Below are 12,728 nucleotides of genomic sequence, written 5' to 3' on the forward strand. Positions count from 1 at the left end.
TTTTCTTTTGCGTGCACCCCCGTCCTAATTTATTGGTAGGTCATGATACCTCCCCACGGTCTAATGCCAAAAGTAGGCAAAAGAGATGAATGCAAAATAAACTATAAATAAATAAATAAATATTAAAGAGAGGTTGTACCCAGTGTTTGAAATATCGACATCACCACTGGTTTCGCTGACCTGGAATACAGAAACTATATGAATATGGTCAATGATCGTAAATGTGGGGAAATATTGGAGAAACATGAGAAAAACGATGAAATTTTCAGTGAAAGAAAATGTCAAAATACACATATTTGCAAGTTTACTTATTTATGAATAAAATATTGCAAAAAGAATACATATATAATAAGTTTTCATCTGTAAGAGGTCTAAAAGCATGTGTTGTTACTCATGGCTGGGTGGCCAACTCACAAGAATTTCAACATAAGGTCATGGGTTGGAGTACCCATTTTGGTGAGATGTTATTGTGGTTTGAGTGTGTGGGTGTGTTAGGGTGTGAGTGTGTAAAAAATAAAAAATAAAAATCAGTCCAACCATCCCATCCATTCCATCTATCCACCCAACCATTTAACATTCCATCCAAACATCTATCAATATTTCAGAATATGGATAACACACGATATTTCGTCGAGAAATCGTCAACAACTGGAAATGAAACGAAAGATTATGGTCTTAATATTGCACATGTTGTGATAACGATAATATCACAATAATATTGATATTATGGTTAACAAATTGATTACTGCTTACAACTATGCGCCCATAAAAAATTCAAAATGATTTTTTTTTTTTAATAAACATATTTTTAGCAATATCGATACATTGGCAATATTATCGAAATATTGTCGATACGACACCTAGAATTTACAAGGTCAAAAATATTGGTGAGATCGTTACATTGGAAATACAAGCGACACCTGGAATTTACATAGTTAAAAAGTAGCGATACATTGACAATATCAATACATTTGCGATGCTTAGCAACATTGCCAATACCCGAAATTTTTGATACTGCCAGTGTTATCGGTATCACTACCAGTGTTAGCAGTATTGCTGAGCTGGAGATGTAGATAATATCGGGGATACTTCAAACAATGGTTGTACCCAATCAACAACATTCTCACTGATGCCACTGCCACCACAAAAGCTGACTAATGCAAATTATTTTGTAGTACAACCAATGCAAAATGATGAAAACTAAAGATATTATGATCCACTTCATTTTCTTCATGTTGTCTTGACATCTCGAAGAAGCCGCGCTGCCATAGAACCATATCTTCTAGCTTCCCAATCGCTGCTGAGTTTATGGTTACCTGTTGTCCCTTCAACAAAAACTTCCTCAACATTGGAATCTGCTTCCTCACCGCTCCCACACTCCTCTTCTCCTCCACGCTCATTGATCTGGCCCTGCGTCATGTCTTCTGCACAACATCCAACTTGAGCTTTGAACCCCATAATGAAGAGCTGGATGCTTGGATGCCTGTACGTACTATCCATCTGCAAATGAGTGTTACAGTCAAGCATCATTCAAAGAGAAATGAATTACCAAAGGACTATGATGACTGTCCATGGGGTCAGGCACCTTTGTTTCTGGCACGGTTTTCACTTCGAAATTGCTCTTCCACATGCGAATCATTTGGTCATGCACAGTTGTGGATCGGATCTCATAGCCCAACTAGAGTTTTTTTTTTTTTTTTTTCGCCCACCACCAAAAAAAATAAATAAATAAATAAATGAATTGTTTGCAAGGACACCTGCATGACTCACAACTGTAGCTCATTATAAAACAATTGATTTAACACTTGTTTTTCTTTACCAAGACAGTAGTTCTGGGTCCCGATAAGGCAACTATGGTCTTCAAGAGTGGCTCCAAAAGATGCTCTGCATAAACCTGGAACCAAACAAGTTGAAGATTATTTGGTCAGTTGAATTTTTGTTGGATCAGATTTCAAGAAAAGAAATGAGAAAAAGTCTTGTATGATTCATATTTGCATGCGCATGAACTGGTAATCATCCAACAAGCAGGAGAATGTGCAATCGACAATGCTATGTCCTGCAGATGACAATCACTCTAAGCAACCACGCAATGTATACAGAACAGAAATGAACATGACATGCATACATATGTACAAGAGCTGAAGAAAATAACAATAATAACAATAAAAGATAACGTTTGCACTAATCTGAGGCTCCATACTATGTCATAGCAACACTCTAATGTGAGCATCCTCTGCCACCCAATCTTTGCTTTCTATTGAACTTTCTTCAGGTTTGGGGGGAGTCAAATATTTTAATTTCCTTTTACCTGTATGGAATACCTCTACCTATATGGCCTATTGTATGTACTTTGCTCTATTGAGTTTAATTAATGTAATATAAAAGTTCGTCGACTCAGTTAGAGACAAAAGACTGGTCTTCACTTCATTTTTTGACATCCATATATGCAGCAGAAATCAAACATGCAATGGAAGAACGTCTAACCATAAACTTACCCAACAAGTATTTCAGAAACTGATGTATATCATTATCAACGAACACGATCACTCTATTACACTTCTTGTTTTCAAAACCTCCACCTGTACACTTAATTCTTTAACCCCTGCTATACACAACTTCAATACATACATTCAACCTCAAATCTGATCATAATTCTGGCCACAAATGCATGACACCCCACCTTTTGTCCACCATAATGGATTTTTATGAAAGTTGGCCTCACACACATGTATAGGACACGATCACACAACCCACCATACAATGGTTGAGAGAGATTCGAGCAGATCAGCCCCCAAGGACTACAGATTTTCACCTCAAAACAATAAAAGAAGTAATCGATGCTCGGATCAATCACACTCTAATACCATGTGCTTGTGATTGAGAGAGAGAGAGAGAGAGAGAGAGAGAGAGAGAGAGAGAGAGAGATTAGAGTTCACACCCCTCTCCTTTGTCCCTCTCCTTTGTTTTATTTCAAGTCATAAATACAACAGAGAGAGAGAGAGAGAGAGAGAGAGAGAGAGAGAGAGAGATTAGGGTTCACACCCCTCTCCTTTGTCCTTCTCCTTTGTTTTATTTTAAGTCATAAATACAATAATGACCACAACACCCTTAATAACAAAAGCAAGAACCCAACATGTCCTAAACAACTAGTAATAGAGATGGCCATAACACCTCCAATGTTGCACTTCGTTGGATTAACCTTAAGCCTAAAGAGCACTTCAAAGCATAGCACAACATCCAAAAATGTGGTTGCCTCGTCAATTAAATGGTTTCCGAACAGGAGTGTATCATCAGCATATAACCATGTTCAACTTTTGCAATATCTATACTATCGGCTGATATATCGGTCGATATTATCGGTACCGCAATCTAGCGATATGAAACCCGTTAGAAGATACTACAAAAAAAAAAAAAAAATTATTGTATGTAAATATCCGAAAAAATCGGAATTTTTTTTTTTTTTAAAAAAAGAGAGAAACTTTCAACAATGTGGATTTCCGTACCTGTATAAGAGATTGCCCTGATCGGAAGCTGAATTTGGTGGGCCATTCGAATCAAAGCGCATTGTTCGTAGGGAATTGACTTTGGAAGATAATGTGAAGAAAGTCTGGAGATTTAGGGGAGAAGTTTTAGGGGCCGCAACCGTCTCTGCTTCCAAAAATGACTTCTGATCCTTTTTTATTGCGCGGTTGGATGCATAATTCATGCGAAAGCCTTTCGCGCATGAAGTTTTGCTCTAGGATGCTAGGTGGGGCCCACTGTGATGTTTGTGAGAAACCTGCCACGTCTGTTTTGCAAGGTCGTTTTAGGAAATGTGACCGAAAATGAGGTGGATCCAAAACTCAAGTGGGCCGCATGAGAGGAAACAGTAGGGGTTCAGTGACCATTGTTGAATCATTTTTATGGCCACAGAAATTTCGTATCAGGATAAGTTTTTTGTGTTCTCACTTCATCCCAGTGGGAATGACCTCATAAACGGTTTGGATGGCATATAAACATCAAGGTGGAGCGTAGGAAAGTTTCAACGGTAGGAAACACTTTCCCCAGTTTTCCCTCTCGTATGGTCCACTTGAGTTTTGGATCCACCTCCCTTTTGGTCGCATGTCCTAAAATGAGCTCACAAAATGGATGGATGGGGTGGATTTCTCACAAACATCACAGTGGGCCCCACCTAGCATCCTATCGTAGAAACTTCCTGCGAAAGCCTTTTGTAGGAAATCCGCGTCCAGCGCAGATCGAAAACCTTGGAGACAGATGGTCTTGTCAAGGGCTCTGTAGGGCCCACCATGATATGTATTTTATCCACACCGTCCAACCATTTTAATAGGTCATTTTAGGATATAAGCCCAAAATGTAGGTAAATATAAGGCTCAAGTGGACCACATGACAGGAAGTCATGGTCACAATGATATCCACCGTTGAAGCTTTCCTAGGGCCCATCGTGATGTTTATTTGCCATCCAATCTATGCATAAGGTCTAACATACCTAGATGAAGGGAAACATAAATATTAGCTTGATCCAAAACTTTTGTAGCCCCTAAAATGTTTTTAATGGTGATCATTTAATGACCACTTTTTTGTGTGGTGCGGTCCACCTCATATTTGGATTTGCCTCATTTTTTGGCCCATTTCCTAAAATGATATGCCAAAATGAATTGATGGTGTATATACACCATATTACGTCGAGGTGGCTCCACAGTCAGGGTTCCACCATATTACGTACGTCCTCTGATGTGGTTCACTTGATCTCTGGATCTACCCCATTTTTTTTCTCAGGCTTTAAAATGATCCAAAAAAAATGAATGGACAGCTTGGATACAATGCATGGAGCCCACACAATTTGCCTCATTTTTAAAGCCAAAACCTATCAAAAAGTAAAGATATCAACGTCAGGAATTGGAGAGCCAATTAGGTGAGACCCAATACTCACCCAAGACGGTGTGGCCCTTAATGCAGGGCCCACCTTAACGTATGTATTTTGTATCCATGTTGTTCATCCGTTTTTCCAAATCATTTTAGTGTATTATCCAAAAAACGAAGCACATCCAATTATCGGGTGGACCGTACCAAAGGAAAAAGTGGTGATTGACTATTAATGGGCCACAAAAGTTCTAGATCAATCTGATATTTGTTTTTTCCTTTCATCCAGGCTTATGTGAACTAATCAACAGATTAGATGGTAAATAAACACTACGAAAACATTAAGGTGAGCCCGAAGAAGGTTTTAATGGTAGGGCCTTCAATCAATACTGTTTCCTATGGCATGGTCCACTTGATAATTGGATTTGCTTCATTTTTGGTATGGTGCTGTAAATTAAGGTGGAAAAAAAAATGGACGGTGTGGATATACATGTCTTGATGCATTTATAAATGTTATGCAACATATCTGAATATAGTTGTTTTAGTTCAATCGGACAACACATAACTTAGGACCCTATACAAAGGAAACCTATTATGTGCACTTCTTTTTTCAGATTTTATGATTCAAAAGTGTGTATTAAGGGCATTTTTAATAATCCCTTAAGTTTCATTGAAAAATTCAACCATTTCCCCAATGTTTCCCGAAAAGTGCGATAAATTACGTAATACAAACGATATATCCCGTGCGAAAACCGATACGTATCTGTATCCCAAGGGTGCAATACATTGCGCAATACCAATATTTCGAACATTGGCCATGTTTAACTGTCACCTCCCCATTGTCCAAGCACATTCCCTGAATTAATCATAGGCGGCTAGCTCTACTAATCATCTGAGATAGAGCTTCTCCCACTGTTACAAATAGGAGAGGAGAGAGCAGATATCCCCGCCTCAAGCCAGAATCTTACAGAAGCCCCTTGGAGATCCATTTATCACCATAGAAAACCAAGCCGACGAAATACAAGCCTTTATCCATGTTAGCCATCTTCAGCCGGATCCCATGTGCTTTAGGAGGATGAGAACAAACTCCCAGTTGACACATTCATATGCACGCTCCAAATCTGCCTTCGACAGGAAACTAAGCGGCTACTTTTCCTGTATGTATCAACCATCTCATCTGCCATGCAGGGTCTGTCCAGGACAAACACACTCTATGAAGCAGACACTACTTCCCCAATAACCTTCTTCAATCTCGTTGCCAAAATGCTAGCAATAATTTTATAAATACTTGTTATCACCCAAGATGTATTTCATACAAGTCAGAGCTACAAGGTTGGTAGTGCGCTTCATTTTGTCTAGTAGCGGCTTGTAACTTGCACTGTCCGTTATCCAACTTGTTGAGTTCATGAAGCATAGATTGCTTAAATATCTTCTTTCATACCTTCTTTCTTATAATTTGATAGTTGATCCCTTGAAAAGCATTATCCCTACATCTCAGACAAATGAATACTTAGCATGTGTCAATCATCAAGAGAACAGTTCCCTTTGGCAAGTGCATGCGACATGTAACTTCTCATGTCCACTTATCTTTGAGAGGGAAAGCACTTGTACCAAGTCTCACTCATTGGGACAAGCAGCTTTTTCTCTACTTTGCACATCACAATGTGTGAAATTTCTCAAGAAACATGTCATTTGCATCTAGATTCATGGGTAAGCTTCATGAAGCAGTGGAGCCACATTGCTTGTTGGAGAGAGAACTTTCTCATCAGTTTAGCTATTGACATACATCCTAATAAAATACAAGGTGAAGAAAAATCTAACAATCAAAACAAAATGAAACAAAGAACCACTATGTAAATTTCAAATTAGGCATCTTCCTGCATCTATGCCAGGGCGGAATTCTCTTTATGTATGTCTTTGCACTCCAGGTCCTAAAATCGACACTTTCACAATAATTTCAGCAACACCAAATCCTTGTCAATATCTAATATAAGTAATAAACATTACATCCATGTAACACCTTGGAGGTCCTAACTTCAATTTCTATTGGGTTTATCCTGCAGTCCAGAGCCTGAATGTGTGCATGTTTATTGATTCATTTAGCATCATTACCAAACTTAGCTTCATGAAATCAGTTTCCTTAGCAATTTCACAAAACACAATAGAGCCACTGCCATAAACTTGTTCCCAGTAGGATTTGTAAAACAGGATTCATAAAGAAAATCCAAAATAGCTGGACAAGACAGCAGTAATAACAACCATGATGATGGGGATGATAATGGTAGCAATGTTAGTGGACCTAAACATGACTTGGAAAGATTGAACTCTAAAGTTGGCATTGTCATCAACAAATACAGTGAACATTAATTTGGATAACTAAATAATATTATGTCCATAGAACTCACAATGTCAGTGCCAATAATGTAATCGAATGGTGGACCAACAGCTTTTATGTGGTCAGGGTTTCCCCAGTCCAACTCTGCAACTTCAATGGAACCAAACAAAGCTGCAAAGAGACAATGGAAACAAAGAATTAGCATGTAGGAGAAGCTCAACACAACCAAGCATAAATGAAATAAGCTATTTTAAACATATTATTATTTTCCGTAACAAGGATCTATATCATGCATTTTTTTTGGCAAATGGTCGTCTCTGATACCAAATATGATATAGCTAATGAATAAAAATCTCCAACCACATGCAGTTGTAACAAACCCTAGCCAAGGCTTGTAGGAAACATAAGAAATAGTCCTAAAAAATTGCTAGACAATTTTTGTTATTAAGTTTTATATGAAAGAGAACAAAAGAAAAGCCCTAGAACTAATCCGGGCCTTGCATTGCCTTGCATCAAAGCAGAACTATGGGTTGGATGTTATAATCTCAACCCTACAATTTTATTTTAAAGGGAAAAAAAGACTTACCCCTATCTACTTTAGTGAGACATAGGCAAAAGCAAGATAAACTATAATTCGTCCAAAAATAAAGTTAAAATCGTAACTTAAGAAAAATGCCACCAAAAGACACTTTTGTGAACCTGAAAGTGTACCACGAGTAGTGTTTTAAATAGCGTGTAGCGTATAGCGTGGCGTTTGGCCCTCTATAGCGTGTAGCGTAAGCTACATAACATGTAGCGTAAGCTACACAATCCTTAATATTTTTAATTAAAATAATAGAAAATATGATAAATTTTACAAAAATGCATAATTTCTATGAGTTCTTGACTACAAATCTGGATCATCAACCACTTATTTCCATGCAAAATCCCTCTCTTTGCCTTTAGACATTCTAAGTATGACTTCTTTTTGATTTATTGAAACATCACAAATTCATGATATAGAAGACCATAATTTGGATAGTCCGGATTGATCTAAGTGCTCTATCTATGATATGGACCACAATTTGGATGGTCCGAATTAGTTTAATGTAGTGTCATGTATCATAGGTATAAGTCATCATCATTTTAAAATAGGTGTTTAACTAACATAGAAAAAACACTTGAAAAAAATGAGATTTCAGGTAGCTTACGCTATCCACGCTACGCTACATGCACTGTAGTTTACACTACTTGCGTACGCTACATAGCGTTTTCGCTATGCTATGTACGCTACAACGCTATTAAAAACACTGACCATGAGTACCATAATGCATGGTCCATTGATGAGTCTACAGGTTTGGCCTATTATAGAAGATATTTCCATATTTCGACCCCTTTCCATGCTCAAATCCATACTAAAACTCATCAGCAAGTAAATCAGCCCGATCCATCAACCTTAGGCCATCCATGTCCCCATCAATTAGTCATTCATATATAGCATTTTGTCTATTATTTTTACTATTAAAACCCATCAAGCAAAACTAATCTTTTTTCTGCACTCTAAAGACTCCAACAAGATCATCATATCTATTCAAAACTCTCTTTTTTTACTATTAATTTCTCCAATTCTTGCAAAACCCATCATTCAAATCCAAGAAAATTACTATCACCATCTACTATAATCTCATTTTCTCTGCACTTTTTCTCCAAATCCATGAAAACCCACATACCAAAAATCATTTTTTTTCCAGCAATCCATGAAAACCCACCTACCACATTTGTGAAATTAGCATAGGGTTTTGGGGAAAGAAAAAATGAGGGAGGAGACGGGGGCATAGGGTTTTAGGGGATGATAGATGAGAGTGAAGAAAACAAAGTCAAGGAAAGGGTCATTGATGTTTGGTGGTGGGTAATAAAGAGGGTGAAGGGGAAGGGAGTTTAATGGGATAGGATTAAGGGAGGAGGTTATAGGGAAATGGACCAAAACTCAGGGATATATGTCAGATTCCCTTTTACGAACGGCATCCTATTCAATGTTGTCAAAATTGTAAGTGCACTGTAAATTGTACCACGGTTCAAATGACAATCACAAATCATATTGTAAATAGTATGATCTTTTATATTTTTCTTTAAAAGGGAAAATTTTGAAATATTATAAACAAATTAGAAAAAAAAAATCATTAATTGTCCATTTTCCATTAGTATGCATCAAGAAAAAGTAACATATATCATGATATTATCAATTTCGAACCCGTATACAATAATTGTGTCATAAACTCATAATAAAGTTCAAATCACTCAACCTGGTGCCCATTTACATCCATTCTATATCCTTTTAGTATAAATTTCAAAACAAGAACAACATGTACAAATTGTATCCGCTTAGCATCATATTTTTTGGGGAGAGAATTTCGGGGTTTTAGCATTCCGGAAGGCCGGAACCCTCTTTCCGGAACCTCTCTGCAATTAAAAAAATGGCTTTCCAGCCGTTTTTTATTGGGCTAAACGCCGCGCATGAAGTTTCTGCGTTGGGATGATAGGTGGGGCCCACCGTGTTGTTTGTTAGAAATCCGCCATGTCCATCTGTTTTGCGAGCTCATTTTAAGACATGTGACTGAAAATGAGGTTGATCAAAAGCTCAGGTGGATTTCTGAAAAACATCACAGTGGGCCCCATCTAAGCATCCCAGCGCAGGAACTTGCAAAAGCCATTCGCAAGAAGAGGCATCCTCACCTACGCATCTAGGCACGTGCGCACCTTTGCACACCTGTCATGTGCCTCCAATCTGAACGGTCCATGTGGTGCGGCATCTCATGAAACTTACAAGGACCAATTTTCACCTAGATATAAAACTTTGGTAGGCCATAGCAAAGAAAGATGTAAATCAAGGGAGTACATTGTTTTCTTTTTCTATGGCCAACAAAAGTTTTGGATTAAAGTAAAAGTTGGGATATAGGGGTTTCATGGGGTACTGAATCACGTGGACCGTTCAGATTTTGGAATAGTATCACTTATGATGAATTATGAGAAAGTTCTCATGATAACTCGTGCGCAATGTTTTTTCGTGATGTGGTCCACTTGATCTCTGGATCTACCCCATTTTTTGGCTTATGCTTTAAAATTATCCAAAAAAATGAATGGACAGCATGGATACAATGGATGGTGCCCACACAATCTGCCTCTTTTTTTGTGCCAAGACCAATAAAAAAGTAAAGATGTGTGTATTATAAAAATAATAATAATAATAATAAAGTACATTCAAATATCGAGTGAACCATCATAAAGGAAAAAGTGGTGGTTGACTATTAATAGGCCACGAAGGGAAACATATTGTGTGCACTTGTTTTTAAGATGTTGTGATTTAAAAGTGTGTGTTAATATCTTTTTTAAGAATATCTGAAGTTTCATTGAAAAATTCAATCATTTTTCCAATGTTTTCCCATGTTTCCCAAAAAGTGCGATACATTATGCGATACAAACGATATATCCCATGCGATAACCGATATGTATCTGTATCCCAAGGGTGCGATACATTGTACGATACCGATATTTCGAACACTGCTCATAATAAAGTTCAAATCACTCAACCTGGTGCCCATTTACATCCATTCTATATCCTTTTAGTATAAATTTCAAAACAAGAACAACATGTACAAATTGTATCCGCTTAGCATCATATTTAGACTATTGGCTTCTATGTCATTTTGAGCAATATTCTAATAATGCCAAGAGAGAAGCAAAAAGAAAAAAGAAAGAACTATTCAATTATGTTGGCAGACAAAAAGGTTATCTTGGATTTCGACTACGGGTTTATTTTAATACCCTCCCTCCCACTCTACTCCTTTGCATGTCCTGGAAGGTCTCTCTCCACCTCTCTACTCTCTCTCTACTCTTTTGCTTGTCCTAGAAGGTCTCTCTCACTCTATCTACTCTTTTGCATGGCCTGGAAGGTCTCTCTCCCTTTCTCTACTACTCTTTGCAAAGGTATTACTGTAGAACTAGAGAAGTGGAAAATTTTTTACCTTTAACTACAAAATCTTTAAAATCACCTCTATCTGTAGCTTCTTTACAATCCAAATAAATATTTCATTTGATGTAGATGGGGAAAATATGAACTTTGCCTAAACATGCACAACAAAGGCAATTTACCACAAGTTAAAAAATAATAACCTGAATTTGGATTTGATTGCTTGATCCTTGAAGTATTCCGCTCAATATTCCTCATAAGCAATGGCAATACCTCAATTTGATCTGTTGAGACTAGATTGCATCCTAATAGTGCCAAGCCTAAAAGACAAAGGAAAATGTACCTGTGCTTGAGCTGGAGTTCTTGTGGAAGTGAATGCCTTTCAACTTTAAAGAAGATCCATAACAAACATTAAGACAGTACAAGATGCTCACCAAATCCAGCTAGTCCACAACCAGCCCCAAGTTCGATGGCACGTTTTCCTTTTAATTTCATGGGGCAAAACCTACCCTTTCTAGAGTTCTTTTCCTGAATCATTGTGGTGATGTTAAAATAAGAAACATACACTATATAAAGCCACAAGATTCACATAGATGTTGTGGGAATAATAAAAAGGGAAAAGCATAATAAACTATTGGATCTCTTCACAATTCAAAATAATGAAAATATAGATGAAATTGTTTGAGGTGGCAAAGTTCTTTTTTTTTTTGGGTTGGGGTTTGTTGGTAATAAATAAATAAATAAAAGAGAAATGGTGAGGAAATACAGTTTGAATTCTCCTCCAGGGTTTGGAACTCCGAAAGATATCAGTTATTGGGAGTTTGTAATGAATCGTGTCCATTGGGCTACAAACTTTATGTATTCTAACATGATTATAGTTATGGGTGACCAATCCTAGCCATGTCTGTATCTAGAGAATTTGGACTTTAGAGATTTGCAGAACACGAAACTTACAGTACTTGATACCCATACTTGGGTACAGGTGTAAAAATTCTAAAATTCCTACTCAACTGAGCCAGTAATCCACTATAACCTTAACTAACCATTATTTAAGGACTACGTACTCAATACTTGCCATAATAACCCTTTTACTTACAACAGCAAGTAAATCCCAATTTAATCACATGTTTATATTACTTTTGAGCCTTTTAAACCTGTTAAGATACTTCTCTAAATTCCAGAAAGAAAAAATAAATACACAAAAAGCTGTAAAATTTGGCTGACCAAAATCAGAGATTTTGTTTACCACAAATAGCACACCGAAAGACTGCTGGTGTGAGAATGATGTCATCACAATGCTATGACACATCATAACTGATATGGGAAGTGATTTTCCCATCCTTTCTCCTTCCATTTCGGTCCTTTCCTCTTTTATGCAATTCCCTGTTTTCATGAATCTTCAATAGGGCTTGAGATGGTGCATGCTACGTATTTGCATCACTTCCTGCTTCAGAATTTTCAGAGAAATGTTGCAACCTTAATCCTGCTTCTGAATCAGCTCCATCCCATTCATGATTCATGTTAACTAAGCCCAAATATATATATATATATATATATATATATAAGCTGCTCTTTACAAGCATTACA

The 12,728-nt window shown here is 37.2% G+C and overlaps 1 protein-coding gene across 5 annotated transcripts in view; it reads right to left on the reverse strand.

The window, feature by feature from the left end:
* Positions 1 to 884: 884 nt before the first annotated feature.
* Positions 885 to 12,728, reverse strand: part of LOC131225159 (uncharacterized) — a 40,172-nt gene continuing 28,328 nt past the window's right edge. For 4 of the 5 annotated variants that reach the window (XM_058220623.1, XM_058220621.1, XM_058220624.1 and 1 more), the window contains 6 exons: positions 11,576 to 11,669; positions 11,345 to 11,461; positions 7,266 to 7,366; positions 1,820 to 1,894; positions 1,586 to 1,678; positions 885 to 1,500 (listed from right to left, as the gene is read on the reverse strand). In XM_058220623.1, coding sequence (XP_058076606.1) covers positions 1,231 to 1,500; positions 1,586 to 1,678; positions 1,820 to 1,894; positions 7,266 to 7,366; positions 11,345 to 11,461; positions 11,576 to 11,669 — 750 coding nt within the window. In that variant the 3' untranslated portion in view covers positions 885 to 1,230. The remainder of the gene's footprint in view (positions 1,501 to 1,585; positions 1,679 to 1,819; positions 1,895 to 7,265; positions 7,367 to 11,344; positions 11,462 to 11,575; positions 11,670 to 12,728) is intronic. The other variant, XM_058220625.1, reaches the window with a different exon arrangement.

The sequence above is a fragment of the Magnolia sinica genome, chromosome 14, assembly GCF_029962835.1.
Source record: "Magnolia sinica isolate HGM2019 chromosome 14, MsV1, whole genome shotgun sequence".
NCBI classification, from domain to species: domain Eukaryota; kingdom Viridiplantae; phylum Streptophyta; class Magnoliopsida; order Magnoliales; family Magnoliaceae; genus Magnolia; species Magnolia sinica.